General features: G+C 43.7%; 1 protein-coding gene across 1 annotated transcript in view; it reads left to right on the top strand.

The window, feature by feature from the left end:
- SPTLC3 (serine palmitoyltransferase long chain base subunit 3) overlaps positions 1–16,051 on the top strand; it is a 125,091-nt gene that overhangs the window by 75,548 nt on the left and 33,492 nt on the right. Inside the window, exons 8-9 of the mRNA XM_065892925.1 lie at positions 6,745–6,964; positions 15,511–15,637. Coding sequence (XP_065748997.1) covers positions 6,745–6,964; positions 15,511–15,637 — 347 coding nt within the window. The remainder of the gene's footprint in view (positions 1–6,744; positions 6,965–15,510; positions 15,638–16,051) is intronic.

Raw genomic sequence — 16,051 nt, 5'->3', positions numbered from 1 at the left:
CTTGGTACTGGCTGTTGACTGAGGTGCCTTATGCTTTCCTCTTCTCTGGAGTGCTTTCTCTATATGTAGGTTTTTCTCATTCAGCAGTCTAGCTAGAGCTTCCTCACAACATGGTGGCTGGCTTCCAAGAGAATGAAAGCGGAAGTTGCCAGCCTGTTAAGGGCTGGGCCCAGAACTGGTACAACATCACTATGCCATATTCTATTGGTCAAAGCATGACGCCAGTCTAGCCCGGATTCAAGGGGAGGAGAAACAGACCCCACCTCTTGATGGGAGGATTGGCTTGTGTATACAGGGAGGGGAAGACTTACAGGCAACCATCTTTGGAGGCAATCTACCACAGCAGCTCCATCAACCCGACATGTATACAGGGAGAAGTCTCCACTGTCCATGGACTTGCCTTCTCAGAGATGTTCCTTTTTTCTTACCTGCGCAGGAATCTTGTCTTTAAATGAGACTGTGACCTAAAGGCACTCATTCATAGATAGGAAACAGGACCCTTCTTAAACAGGCCTCAGTACCTCCTGGGACCTCAGTTTCCTCATCCGTAAAATAAGACTAGCCTAGAGTAGAGTTCTGGAACATATGGATGTTCTCATTTGCTGCTCTCGCCAGAAAATGAAATTATTTTCCACAAGATTTTCCAAAGGGCCAGGGTTACGCATGTGAAACCAGTAGTTCACAAATGTACTTTTACTTTCCAGAGATGTATTATGGATGTATACCTTGTTAGAATTCACACAAAACCTCCTTAGGGTGTCACTCCCAGATCTTTCTTATCTCTGGCTGTGGTTTGCCCCCATGGGCAAAGTCTCCCTACCACAGACAGCTCCCATAAATCAATTTCTTCAAAACTCCAAAAAAGAGCAGTCAGCCAAATCAGACAGTTTCAAGTAGGTATCAAGGTAGAAAAGGCTAGATACCAAATCCAAGAAGTCAGTAAACTCCACAAAAGCAGTTATGATAATAATAATAATGGTAGCAATAATAATATCGTCATCCATAGATCATGTATGTATTAATATTTATATACAGACTATAGGGGAGTCAGGATTTGGAGGGAGGCCTGGGACATGGGTGTAGATCCTGTGTTGCTGCCTATAACTATGTGCCCTTCATAGGGTTCTTTTGTAAGAATTAAATGAGATCACATAAGCTAGTGCTTCGAGAAGCCCAGCGCATAGTAAACCCACAACCAAGGGTAGCTGTCTTCATCATTAAATTTATTTTCAGTTGAGGAAGTTGCAACTCAGAAAGCAATAGGCCATCTGCATGCCGAAGCTGTTTGACTCCTGAAGGATGGGTGTCAGAGGACAGGGTTCACATTTATCATGTGTTATTGCTAAACATTTCACATGTGCTATTTTGAGTAAGCGCCTCCAGTACTCCTAAGTTTATTGTGAGGATGAAGAAACTCGGGTTCCAAGACCTAGATAACTTGCCCCTGGGCAGATAACTGAGATAAATCAGAGCTGGGGTTCAAACCAGGTGACCCTGCTGGGACAGAGGCCCAATGTAAACAGAAGAATCAGCCCATGTGTCCACATTCAATGAAGTGAATGTGGAAAATGCAAGGTCATCCATCTGACTTCCAGCATCAACCTGTCTAGGGCTCGGTTTCTTCATCGGTAAAATCGGGAGATTGAAACTTGAAGTGTAGAGTTCCATGATTCCATAATTTGGGGTTTAGAAGTACAATAGTATTATTTTAGTGTTCTCACATGCATTTTCTTTTAAGTATTGTTTTAAAGTCACAGTCTTCTAGTTTTGTGTCTCTGAGAAGCCTAGTGGTTGATTCATGGTGGTCAAAAAAATCTCAAAATTATTCAAAAATACACCAGAGATGGGCAGAGAGGTCCCAAATAACTGGGGGTATAAACTAGCATAGCTGGAGCCCAAACTTTCAAAATAAAATTAATCACGAAATACTGTCCAACCTTTTCCAAAAATACACATATAAACAAATGTTGAAATCTCAGAATGCCATTTCCTCTAAGAATGTAAGCCATTCTCCTGCCCAAAATAATGTAAGTTTAAGGACTGAGGTCTTCAGTGGTAAACTCTCACCTATACCTCTGTGGTTTAAACAAAGACAAAGAAAAAGAAAACAGTAGTTACTTTATTTTTAATTAAGCTCAGTTCCTTTTTTCCCCTTTCTTTCCACCTTCTTTTCTCCCCTTGGATTGTACTCAGGGCCCACCAAGGAGATTTTTCCACCTTGTAAGTTGGCAAACCAGTGGTTTAAATCCCAATCCTGCCAGTGGGTAATATGGTTTATAGGTGGAGGAGAAGGTGGTGAGAGGGAGATTTCAAAAAGTAGTCTTGTTACTCAGCTAATACATTATGTAATAGAAAAGATATAAAGAAATTATTCACTGACTTGCTGGTTTAAAAATCATTCAAGTCCCTGCACAGAACTTCACATTAATTGGTGGAATTATCTTTACCTACAGTTGTATTTTAGTTGTTTTTTTTTTTTTTTCTATTCAAGTCAAAAGAAAACACAACCTTCCACTCAGGAAGAAAGAATAAAACACTGTTCTCAGGTTTGTTTGGGTTTTTTTAAAATCGTTTCTGGCAGTGTTCTTTGACAGCAATTTGCAGCAATAACATAGATAGCCTTTTCATGTAAACACCAAACCCAATATCTCACTACAGGGAAAGGTTCAATTCAAATTTGGTCACATTGAGAGAATGAAAACTTAGTGTGGGTAAATATAGCTCTTTATGAAAACTGAATTCCCTCTAGGACTCATGTGTGCCCTACATTAACTCCTGAAATCAGCAGTATTGTGGAGTCATTAATCTTCGAGGAAGAAATATAAACCAGGTGAGCAGGGTCCTAACATCAGCTAGATCGGCCCAAGCAAAGATGGCTAATTAGCTGCCCGGAGTGTCTGCAAACTGTTCAACATTAACTCCGGTTCCTGCCAAACTCAGTTCCAGAACAAAGAATGGCTATTTGTGACATGTCAGGCTTTTAGCATGTTTGTGTTACCAATTTAGAACATTTTAAAAGATGAGAAGATTCTAGAATTTTGAGGGCATACAGCCATTTATTATGTATGACACCCATATGCTTTCTTCCTGGAAAATTCAACACAGAGCATTGTCAAGGGCTCCCAATTTCTCAAATTAGGCCTCGTTGCTACCATTTCCTCCTAAGCTCCACCTGAGAACAAGAAAAACCCAATGGGTGCTCGTTATACGTCAGACACTTTACAAATATTATTTCTAGTCATTCTGATAAGGGCCTTATGAGCAGTGTGCCATCATCATGCTTATTTTATATCCGAGGAAACTGAGGCAGTGAACAGCAAATAAGTTGCCCAAGTCCTCAGTTAGTAAGTGGTGTGGCTACCATCTCAGCTTAGGCAGTCAGCCGGCTGGACCTCCTCCCCGTCAATGGAAACAACTTTAACAAGCAATTACTCTAAGAAAATACTGGAATTAACTTGCAAACTTCTATAAGAGAAGATGACTCTATTTGGTCTTCATGTCATTAAAACCTGAAAACAGCCTTTCAGAATGACCTTGTGAAAAGCACAAGTGTAATAAGCTGGACTTCATTAAAATTAAGAACTTTTTCTCTGCAAGACAATGCCAAGAGCATTAGAAAGACATGCCACAGACTGGAAGAAAATATTTGCAAAAGATACATTTGATAAAGCATCATTATCTAAAAGATACAAAAAACTCTTAGAGCTCAACAATAAGAAAACAAACAACCGGGTTCAAAAATGGGCCAAGGACCTTAACAGATACCTCACCAAAGATTTACAGATGGAAATAAGCACGTGAAAAGATGCTCCGCATCATATGCCATCAGGGAAAATACAAATTAAAACAATGAGATACCACTACACACTTGTTAGAAGTTCACAATCTGGGACACTGACAACAGTAAACGCTGGCGAGAATGTGCAGTAACACAGAGCTCTCATTCACTGCTGGTGGGAATGCAAAATGGTCCAGCCACTTTTGATGACGGATTGGTGGTTTCTTACAAGCATGCTCTGACCATACAATCCAGCAACCATGCTCCTCGGTATTTACCCAAAGGAGTTGAAAACTTGTGTCCACTCAAAACCCTGCACACAGATGTTTGTAGCATCTTTATTTATAATTGCCCAAACTTGGAAGCCACCAAAATGTCCTTCAGTTGGCAAATGGCTAAATAAACTGTGGTCCATCCAGCCAATGGAATTTTATTCAGCACTAAAAAGAAATGATCTGTGGAGTCAATGAAAAGATGTGGAGGAAACTTAAATGCATATTGTTGAGTGAAAGAAGCCAATCTGAAAACGTTACATAGTGTATGATTCTAGCTACATAATGTTCTGGGAAAGGCATTACTATAGAAACAGCAAAAAGATCCCTGGTTGCCGTGGGTTGGGTGTGGAGAGGGATAAGTAGGTAAGCACAGTGGATTTTTAGGGCAGTGAAAGTAGTTTGTGTGATGTTATAATGATGGATACGTGTCATTATGCATTCGTCCAAACCCATAGAATGTATGATGCCAAAACTCAGCCTCTGTGCGCCAATACCAAATCAAATCTTGGAGACAGAGTTTTGGGTGAAGTAGAAAAGAATAACATTATTGCTTTGCCAGACAAAGGGGGACACAGGGGCTAATGCTCTCAAAACTGTGTGTCCCAACCTGGGGGGATTTGGTGAGGAGCTTTATAACAGTGGTTCAAGGATGGAGCTGCTGATAAGGCTCAGGGTGTATGCAGGGCCTGCATTCCTTTAATCTGGCCTTTGGTGGTCTTTTGATGAGCTTCTGTGGTTCTGGAGGTTATCAAACTGACCTCTCTTGAATGAAGAGCGCTTCATCAAGTAGTTAACATCTTCCATTTGTTGGGGGTTTTAGTTCTGCCAAAACTTGGAAGCAACCAAAATGTCCTTCAGTTGGCAAATGGGTAAATATGAGAGGAGCTCGAAGATATTGTTATGTGTATCCCTTGAGGCAGAACCAGGACCCTGACCCAAGGCCGCACTATTGTTTCTTGACTGCTCTTCCATTGTCTCTGCATCCCCTCTCTTCCCTGATTAGCAACTGTTTGAACCTGCCCTCTGGAACTCAGGGTAGGTCATGAAAGCTGAAACCTATTTCCTACAAATAAGAAACAGGGGACAGAAGGCTTTTGTGCCCAGGAGCCCCTCAGGGTCCTGCTTGGTTTCACATACAAGGCCAAGAGTGAACGCTAATATAAACTATGGGCTTTAGATGGTGATGCACCAATGTAGGTTAATCAGTTGAAACAAATGTACCACTTCGGTGGGTGATGTTGATAGTGGGGGAGGGTATGCATATGTCAGGCGGGGGTATATGGGAAATCTCTGTACCCTCTACTCAATTTTGCTGTGAACCTAAAACTGCTCTGAAAAATAAAGTCCTTTAAAAAAAAGAAAAAGCATCCAACACCTGTTGGTCTGGGTAACTATGTAACAGCTGGACTGTTTTGACTGAATCGACCTAACACTTAAATTATTTTTTAATACATTAAATAAATACATAAACTAATTAAGAAGAAGGGAGAAGGTCAACTCTGTTTGTGTCAATTGACTAGTTCTTGAACTAAATTGATGGGTTGCTTAAACTGTTTGACAAGCTCCTTCATGGGGGTGAGGGTGTGAGTCTGTGTGTTTTCATAGAACTCGCCTGTCAGTGCAGTCAAAACTGTGTGAGCTGTGGACACAGCTTAAGAAGTGTTCTGAGAACTGATTAAAGACAAGAGTTCTTCTAAATCCTTTGGGTTCCAAGAGGTGCCATGTAAATATCAATGTTCATTTCACTTGCTTATTTACTTCCTGTCTTTCCCTTTGCTGGCGGAAGAGAAGTGTTTTTGCAATTTAAAATACCATGTAAATTTAAAATTACAATAATACCATGAAAAATTAAGCACTTAGGCGACAAAAGTTGATCTATAGCGGTGGTTCTCAGAGTGCTGTTGCCAGCTAGCAGTAGGAGAATCTCCCAGGAGCTTGGTAGAAATGCAAAGTCGAAGCCCATCCCAGACCTATTAAATCAGAAACTCTGTGGGTGGGACCCAGCAATCTGTGTTGTAACAAACCATTCAAGGGACTCTGATGCTCACTCAAGATTGAGAACCATTGCCCTAAAGGAAAAGAAGGGACACCACCAGAAGCCTCGAATAAGCCTTTGAGTTCAGTGAGGACTGAACAGGAGACCCTAAGGACTTTCTCCCATGCTCTAATAAATTTATGATGTCTTAAAGTTCTTTTGTGTGTTTTTAATTCCTTCTTTTAATCTTTGGCAGTTCAAGCACTGAGCTTAGGTCAGAGGGAACTGACCAAGTAGACAGTAGCAGGCTGATGAAGATACATCAACATAGAGCAATTTAATTAAAACTAGCAAAATACCTAGAATCCAACATGGTCAGTCTAGTTATGCTAGTCGGCTTTACTAATATTGATAAATTGATCAACAATGCAGTGAGCTGTTTACTTGGGAATTAGCTATAACAACTCTAAGCACTTAAATCCACTGAATGTAAATTATTTTTTTTCCCCAAGTGAAATAATGCCAGAGCAGCCTTACAAGATTGAGAGGTTTGTCTCCACCAAATAAAATATGCCTTCAGAAGAAAGGAATAGCATGTCTCTGCCATCCCCATCTGGTGTCAGGGCAGACTGTCTGAGAAGTACTGAAAGGGAGAGTGACACGGAGTTTCCCTGGAGGGTACACACGGGTGATGAGCATTTCTCCTTCTGCCCTAGCATGGAAGGTTCCATCGCGCGTCTATCCCAGATCGTGGCTCTAAAGAAGAAATACAAGGCTTACCTCTACGTAGATGAAGCTCACAGTATTGGGTCCGTGGGCCAGACCGGCCGCGGTGTGATGGAGTACTTTGCAATGGACCCCAGAGATATTGATGTATTTATGGGCACATTCACCAAAAGCTTTGGCGCCTCGGGAGGTTACATAGCTGGAAGGAAGGTAAGAGACAGATCCCTTGTGTCTGTTTAAAACCTGAATGCCCTCGGAAGGTAGTCTGCGGGGTCTTCTGATTTCCCTGAGAGCTTCAGTTCAGTCCAACACACTTGACTGCTGAGGGCAGCCTTGCCACGGTGTGTTCACAGCCATGGCAGGCCCAGAAGGTCAAGGAGCTCATTCTCTGATAGCGCAGAGGAGCATGTGATGAGTAATCACATGACCATAAAAAGACAACACCGGCTGTGCACACAGGCAAAGACAGTACAAAGGAAAGGGCAGTACCTAAGAAGTCTTAGAATGAATGTCAGTCTTGTAGACAAAGGATGGGGCAGCGGGGTTTATATTTCAGGAAGAGGGAATGATGGCTAACAAGCCACAGAAGTGATGCTGCAGAACGGTAAGTCGTTTGGGTTTTGTGGCGTGAAAAATGCAAGGTGGGTGGTAGAAACAGTGAGCAGAGGTCAGATGCTCAGGACACTGACCCTGTGCTACAAGTTGTGGGTTTTCAGAGTTTTAATCAAAATAGTAGCAAGATTGGAAATGTCTTTTTTAGAGATTTTCTCTGCAAACTAATTCTCTTCCACAATTTTGGATAAGCCATGGGTCAAATCTTGTCATCCTCTGATACCTTATCTAGGTGACTTAAGATTCTGATCTGAAGGAATCAGACTGTTAAGTGTTATCCCTGTCATTCTACTGCCAATGTCACCAAGGGGGTTGCTAAAATAAAACAAATGCTTGAAAGGATTTTAAAAGAAGAGGGAAGGGGTGGAGAGAAAGAAAATGAAATATTAAAACCTGGGTTTCAGGGCTTCCCAGGTGGCGCAGTGGTTGAGAGTCCGCCTGCCGATGCAGGGGACACGGGTTCGTGACCCGGTCCGGGAAGATCCCACATGCCGGGGAGCGGCTGGGCCCGTGAGCCACGGCCGCTGGGCCTGCGCGCGACGGAGCCTGTGCTCTGCAACAGGAGAGGCCACAACAGTGAGAGGCCCACACACTGCAAAAACCAAAACAAAACAAAAAAAACCCCTGGGTTTCAGGGCTCAGAGAGCCAGTTAATCTGCTCCTTTATAGGACAGTCTAATCCAAATCCTGATAGCTGTCTCCCCCAGGCCTACACCTGTCCCAGAGAGACTGTGATAGTGCAGCTGGCTCCAGCCAGGAGGGCAAAGAAGGCTCAAAAGCAGTGCATGCCGGTGTCTCGATGGCTTCTCTAAAATTCCTGATTCTTCACTCATTGTCCCCAGCAGGAACAGGAGTTCAGACTCCTGGTAAACCAGTTAGACAAAACCAGAGAGTACGGCGAAAACAGTCTGGTTGTGGAAAGCCCATGATTTAGAACAACAGATTTTATTACGGCCACTGACCCTGCCATGAGATGCGCAAATGCTTAAAACGTCCAGAGCTTTTAGTGGTCTTTACCCTTCAAGAAGCATCACTTGCTTCCGAGCTCAAAGCATTGTTGTTCAGCGTCCTTCCACTGGTCTGTGGGAATTCGCTGGGTGATGCTAAAAACATAGGGAATGCCCAGGATCTTACAAAACTCAGCTAAATCTGGTGAGAGGTTAAACTTTCCGTTTCCCGACTGTCAAAGCAATGGGATCAGAGGGTCTCAAAGTAGGCACGCCCCCGACTCAGGCTACTCGGCTTTGTGATTACTTTAGCAGAAGTTCTGAGCTACAGAATTTTTAACCAAGCGTAACTCTGTTTCCTGAACCAAAGGCACCTGAATAAACTGAAGCGAGTGGATCCTTGAAATGTTGTCAAACTTGGTAGCTGTCATCATGTATGTCCACCTTAGAGTTCCTTCAAGTGATACCCGCTTTAAACAAAGGCTCCTGACGGCCCCTTTAGGACCAGCTCAGTATGGTTCTCTCACATACTCTCCATCCTAAGGTCAGGTGGACTATTTTAAAAGTGTATTTGCTCTTGTCTATGTAACTTCTATTGATTTGGGGTAGATACTGAGCAATTGTGAAAATTATTTAGTATTTACATTAATCAAGAGGGAGATAAAAGTATGTAGATCATTTTTTGCTCTTAAAAAAACCTCATTTTGTTCATACTTAGACCCAGAGGGCTTCATCATTTCCCCCTTTCCCCTCTCCCCCTCCCCGCCCTCCCCTTCACCTTCCCCTCTCGCTCTCCCTCCCCTTCCCCCTCCTCCCTCCACAAATCCTCTGCAGTCTCTGAATTTACCACTAGGTGGCAGCAAGAATTAGAGAGTGTTTGGCTGACCCATGCAGAGACCTACTGTCCTGAAACAGCAAGACGCAAAACCTAGAAAACACAGGGTAGTTTTCAAGATGTGGAGGGTGAGCAGGAGATAGGAGGTCACTTGAGAAAGTGTCTGCATGGGCCGTTCCGTGATGATTTAAAACTCAGTCAGGTAAACACCTGTCTGGAATCGTTTCGGTGAGACTGTGATAAACCCAGATAAACTGTGGTTTCCTTCTAGCCTAATGAGCCCATGAGTTAATGGAACTTATGCATCTGGTCCTCTGTGCATTTAATTTGTTAAATTAAGTTAATTTTATATTATGTATAGTTTCCATTTAAATCATAGTTTTTACGCCCCTGGACTTTGAAGAATTTTCACTTTCAGTTTGTTTTAAACTATGCTTTTTAATTGATAGGACATAGGGTTGGGCAAATGCTACAGATTTGTTTGAAAAAATAACCTTTCTAGTATCTGTTTAAATAATTTGAGTTCAGAGTTTCATCATACATATTTTTTCTGGGTATTTTAAAGTATATCCAGCATTCTAGATACTAAATACTACAAAAGCAACAAAATTAACCATAAAAAAATGTTAAAGTGCACACACTAGGACTTTATATTTTTCTGAAATCTTAATAATTTCAAGTTCACTCTGCTCATGGGCTTCCTAGTAAATCTTGAGATTTCAAAATAATTACTGGAGTCCAAAAATCTAGAAAACTATAAAACTGTCTAGCTCTTAACTCTCTTTTTAGATGTCAAGGTCAGTGTTAGTGGTACAGGAACTATATTCCTAGTAATAGTTTCTAGGAGGCTCTAGAAATCTTTAGGGAGCAGGTGAAGGCAGATGCGTCACGTAAGAAAAAATATTCGGAAACACACAAAAGAAAAATTGGTTTGGTGCTAAGATACGACTACAGAGAGTAGAGGTTTTTTTTTGTCCTCACTTCAGCCTTCCGGTAACAAAATGTCCGACAAATTCATCTCCACTCTTGGAGTTTACTGCCTTGGCCTGACCTACTCTCCCAACCTCAGGGAAACTGCTGAAACAGTCTCTCAGGAGCCAGCAAGGTTTTACTGTTTTGCCCACTGTGAGTTTGGAGCTGCTGTAGCTGATCCATGAACAACCCACAGTGAATCTTTCTCTCCTTTCAAGACCTTCAGGTGAAATGTCAGGTACTTACTTCTCTCCACCTATCAGAGCTCCATGCCGTGAAAGGCTTCTTGGAAGAAAGCCTGAGCTGATGGGGCTAGTTTCCTTATTTTTATTTTTTAATTTGCATTAATTCAGTTGCTGAGGAGATGGGGTCAACACTGCAGGCCCCAGCTTCTAGGATCCCGGTTTTGCTCAGGCAAGGATCCTGAGTCCTCATGCATGCCTGGGGTTGAGCACTGGCTTTCACAGCCTCCACTGGCTGACCAGAGATTTGCAAATGAAGGAAGCGAAAGTGACCCTGTGGACTGATAGGTTGCAGGGCTGAGATTCTGGAGGAGGTGACTGGGCAGCCAAGCTTGGCGTGAGTGTTAGCCCAGAAGCCTGGGCGCCGGACGAAGGCAGAAGCCAGCTCTGCCCTGCGTGCTCAGCCCTGGCTGTATTTAACAGCCCTTTGAAGTAAATGGGGGTCATGGAATGAATGCCAAGATGTTTACCCTAAGAGCCTCCTGTCTAACTTTCTCAGAAAAGCCACCCTTGTCCTTGAACTCCAGGCTCAGGGTTTTGCATTTACTAATGGCCTTGGAAACCTCGGTCTGAAGAGACCTCTAACCCAGCCTGAAGGAAAACACAACATGGTCTCTCCTTAAGACCAAAGCTAACTCGTAATTCATGGTTCATGGCATCCAGTGGGCAAGTGATAGGAGGAAATCGGAAAACCAGGAACCAAGGCTTCCTTGATGTCCTGCTGAGGGGACTCCAAGAGTCCCACTTTCTGAACCACACAGGTAAATTACCTCCCACCCACACACTCAGATTCTGAGAGAAATTGGACTCAGTCTGAAAGAAATAAGATTATGGGCAAGACAGTCTTACTGCTTAAAGGAAGTGATACTGTGCCGGTGAGGCATCTATTCAAACTAAGGATGCGTGTGACCTTGGCTTTGTGAAGTTTCTCAATTTGATAGGAAAATTGGGGGTTGGGGACACAAAGACCCCTTTACGGATCAAAGGCAGCTTTGTTTTGTTTCTTTGATCTTTGTCAGCAATGCCCCAAGGCTACAGAGAATATTGCTACACCTGTTCCTAAGAATGTAGCTTAATACCTCCCTCTATACTTCAGGGACCCTCACCATCCTTCCTTAGCCCCTAAACCCTTCTGCTCTCCATTAGACCATCAGTATTTACCAGAACCCCACTAAGTACCCACCACTATGGATTATAAGAGAGTGTATAATAAAGTATATAACTCAGTTCCCTACTCTCAAGGAGGTTCCAGTTTCTTTGGAGAAATAAATGTAATAGACAGGAAATATTTTGAGACTGATACAATTCAATCTGTGGTTTAGAACTATGAACACTTGAGTACATTAGGAATTCTCCTCTTCCCCTCTCCTCCAGAGGTGCAATCTCTGTGGATTAGGGCAAGCACCACAGGGATAAGTAGCAGTGAAGGTGGTCCTCTCTGTGCTCCTTGGGCCGTCCCCCACCCTGTGCCAAGCCAGCTCCTCTAGTCTGAAGACTACAGTGCAGAGCTAAGGGGGGTGCAAGGGGGGCGGTAATCTCGGGACAGACTGTTTGGGTCCAAATCCTTGTTATCCCGCCACTTTTTGCACTTTTTGTTTGGATAATTTTCTGATCTGTTCCACGACTCAGTGATCCCACCTGTAAAATGGAGATAAAAATAATACTTATCTCATAGCGTTACTGTGAAGCTGAGTTAATACATGCAAATATACATGTAAAATATACATAAAATTCTCAAAATGGAGCTTCAAGCAGCCAGTGAATATCAGCTCTGGGTATATCAATGAACTGTCAGCTCTACCATCTTTGCAGTCATGCAATCTGCCATCAGGTCTGGGTTCTCCTTTCTTTAGAACGCCTCTCTTTTCCTTTCTTTTCACTCCTACTGTTAACCACCCAATAAGGATGGAGGAAGCGCTGGGCTGAAAATCTTTGGTTTGATGCCCGGATCTACCAACATGCAGTTATGTAACCTTACAGCATTACAAGCGAGCTGGAATAAAGACACTGTAAGAAGTTTTTACATTTTGGTCCCCTCCTCCCAACCCATGCTCCCAGTGTTAAGAATCTCTGAGATGGCAATCCATTAACAATAATTGCCAACAGCATCAGGTATTCACTAGGTACAAGATGCTTCTTAAGCACTGTGTATGTATTAAGTCATTTAATCCTCACAAGGACCCTGAGTTAAGTATTACCCTTATCTCATTTTTCAGAGGAGACTAAGGCACAGAGAGGCTTAGTAACTTGGCCATGGTCACATATCACTAAGTGGCAGAGCCAGGATTTGAACCCGAGTGATCTAGTCTCCACAGCCTGTCTTGTAACTCTGCGGTCAGAACTCCCTTCAAGAGAACAACCCCCCATCACCTTTTCTTGGAGGCAGTAGCTTCTCCCTCTGCCCCCATTTGACTCCTCCATCCTGTGCTGATTAGGATGCCATCCTTATTACTAATTTTAGCACATGTCCATGCCTCTCCCGTCCTCTGTCCAAATCTACCCATCCTTCAAGGTCAGATCATCTCCTCAAAACAGATCTTTCCTGACCACATGAGCCCCTTGATCCCATTTCCTGCATCCCACCCGTTCCCTCTTCACTGGCTTCCCCAGCATCCTGCTGGAAGGCACCAGCACTCAGCAGAGAAAGAAAACACCCGCTGCTGCTCACGGAGGATTGTGAAGAGCAGCTTGACTGCGGCTACTCTGGAAAATGACCGCCTCTCTCTCCCTGACCCTCCCGCCACATCCTCCATCGTCAAAGTGAACTTCCTGGATACCATGTGGCCAGTGCCTTCATTCAGGCCAACGTCGCACACATCCTCTTCAGATACAGTGAAAACACTGTTTTTATGAGATTCACTATACAAAATAATGGACAGAAACTTAATTTTGATTTTAATGTAAGTGGAGAATGGCTGCCAGGGACTAGGCTTTCTATCTTCCACCTCTTCTTGGGCTCCGGCATTCAGAACATAGCCCAGAGCACATCCTTGTACAAACTTGCTGAATGGAAAGATGGAAGGAGGGAAGAGGCGAGGGGTGGGGAGAGAAGGAGGGGAAGGGAAGGAAGGAAGGGAGGGGGAAGGAAGAAAGGAAGGAAGGGAGGGAGGGAGGGAGGGAGGAAGGGAGGGAAGAAAGGAGAGAGAAAGGAAGGAAAGAAATACTTAGAAATGGAAAGAAAAAGGATTTGAATGGAGAATTTAAAATTAAAATAACTAAAGAGAGGGAACTAAAGATGCAGACCTACTAGAGAATGGGCTTAAGGACACGGGGAGGGGGAAGGGTAAGCTGGGACAAAGTGAGAGAGTGGCATGGATATACATACACTACCAAATGTAAAATAGATAGCTAGTGGGAAGCAGCTGCATAGCACAGGGAGATCAGCTTGGTGCTTTGTGACCACCTAGAGGGGTGGGGTAGGGAGGGTGGGAGGGAGATGCAAGAGGGAGGAGATATGGAGATATATGTATATGTATAGCTGATTCACTTTGTTATAAAGCAGAAACTAACACACCATTGCAAAGCAATTATACTCCAATAAAGATGTTAAAAGAGGGAGAGAGAGAGAGGGAACCAGAGTAGAAACGATGGGGATGGAAAAGAAGAAACAAACCAACAAAAAGAAATGAAGAGTGTGAAATGAAGGAGAAAGGAAGTCGGGGAAGCAGGAGCTTGGGAGAGGGGATTAAGGATGAAGGACATATTGAAGGAAACAGGAAAGACAGGATGGAGTTACCTGTTCCCCCTGTGGGCCAGGTAGAGGCATCATGTCACCAACCACCTGTAAGGCAGGCCACTCACTTTACTATGAACGTTTAGGAAAGTTCATAGTAACTTTAGGTACTCTCTACTTACTTACCTATTAACTTTGGTTACTAGTTCATAGGAAGATAAACTATGTACATTTAAAATGCTTGGGTAACGACCCATGGTTGGGAGCAAACACAACACCCATAACCCGAGGGAGAAAAGTGACAGGTGGGCACAGTCCCAGGTGCAGAGGTGGGAGTGGATGTGGCCGGTGAAGGGGAGTTAGGACGAGATGGGCCTGCTCAAAGCAGAGCTCTCCCCAGTTCATCTTCCAGGGAATGATCAGAGTAGATCCTAAGTGGGATCCTAAGCTGTGTCGTTATCCTGGGAGAGAAGGCGGCTGATGCTTTACAGACCCCACTGCTAATGCAAAGCCACTATGGGCCCACTAGCTTTTCTGCAGGACAACCCTGAGGGTCCTGGGTTATGAGTCAGGAAAGGTGGGCCAATGGATGGTCTGCCTGGCCAGGGCTGAGTGCCTCCAGGTACCAGCTCTGAGTCCCTCACCATCGCTGTAGAATGAGGTGATTGGAGATTCTTCAGGCTCTCAGCATGCTTACCTGGGACCTCAGGTTTGGCCTCAAGGGTCAGACATGCAGGTGGAGAATCATTCCTACCACTGTACGGGCCAGCATCCTGCAGTGGGTCAGCGCTCCAAATAGGGTTACACAAAAATCCCAACAGTTGTCTCCTGCTCAAGGCACAACTAAAGTTTTTCTGGTCCTCATCTCCACACTGGTTTAATTTCTCTCCTCTCCCTCCTGCTGCTCCCTTCCCCTGAAAGTTTTCGTTTTATCTTTGTCTGTCTTCTTTCTTCAAGACAATTCTACTTGCTCTACTTGGAGCCTCCCTTATCTACTCCCGCTGGTAATATCCCCTCTCCTTCCTCGGCCATCTGGTAGCCCCGCTGCATAAACTAGTCTGCATGTCTTGTTATTTTTCCAGCCATTACTCCTCCACGGGCACAAGCTAATGTAATATGCTCAAGGGCAAAAAACACGTCCCGGATTTTTCTTTAGACTCTCCTGAATACTAAACCAGTGCTTGTGTGGGCTAGGTACCCAAACAAATGTCTAGGAAACCACTTTTCCTTTACACATCTGGTTTTGCCTTACAGAACTCCACTCCAAATTTGCAGCATCCCATTGTTGTATACCTTCTAGGTTGTTTAGGGAGAGACTAAGAAGAAAGGATACAAAAAATAAAGAGTTTGGTGATACCCATTGAAAATCAGACCACATTCGAGAATCAAATGTCTTGTGCGATGATGGGTGGGGATGGGGCCACTAACACTGAGATTTATTTGCCTTCTTTTTGGATTTTCTTCCTGTATTAAAGGACCTTGTGGATTATTTACGGGCTCACTCACATAGCGCTGCTTATGCCACCTCCATGAGCCCCCCGATAGCAGAGCAAGTCATCAGAGCAATGAAATTCATCATGGGACTAGATGGGACCACACAAGGTAAGAGGGTCTGCAGCAAGCACATCTCCCTTTCCTAGACCTCTCCCTGTCTCCCTTCTGCCCCATCAACCTCCCCCCTTTTCAAATATACATTTCTGTCTTTTTTTTTTCTTTTTTTGGCCGCATCGCGTGCCATGTGGTATCTCAGTTCCCGGACCAGGGATTGAACCCACTCCCCCTGCAGTGGAAGCGCAGAGTCTTAACCACTGGATCTCCAGGGAAGTCCCTATACACCTTTGTCTTAACCAATTTGTAAATCAAGCCATATGCACATCAATAGTACATAATACATAAGAGTACACAGTATATAAATGTACTAGAACTGCCGTCAGCACACAAAAAAGCGGAGGATCCTCTTTTAAAGCAATGAAAACTTTCTAATTCACCTCTTAATGTGATCAGCAAATGTGGATA

The sequence above is a fragment of the Phocoena phocoena genome, chromosome 15, assembly GCF_963924675.1.
Source record: "Phocoena phocoena chromosome 15, mPhoPho1.1, whole genome shotgun sequence".
Classification (NCBI taxonomy): domain Eukaryota; kingdom Metazoa; phylum Chordata; class Mammalia; order Artiodactyla; family Phocoenidae; genus Phocoena; species Phocoena phocoena.
Note: the sequence above shows the minus strand (reverse complement) of the source record. Positions and strands in the feature narration are given on the sequence as shown.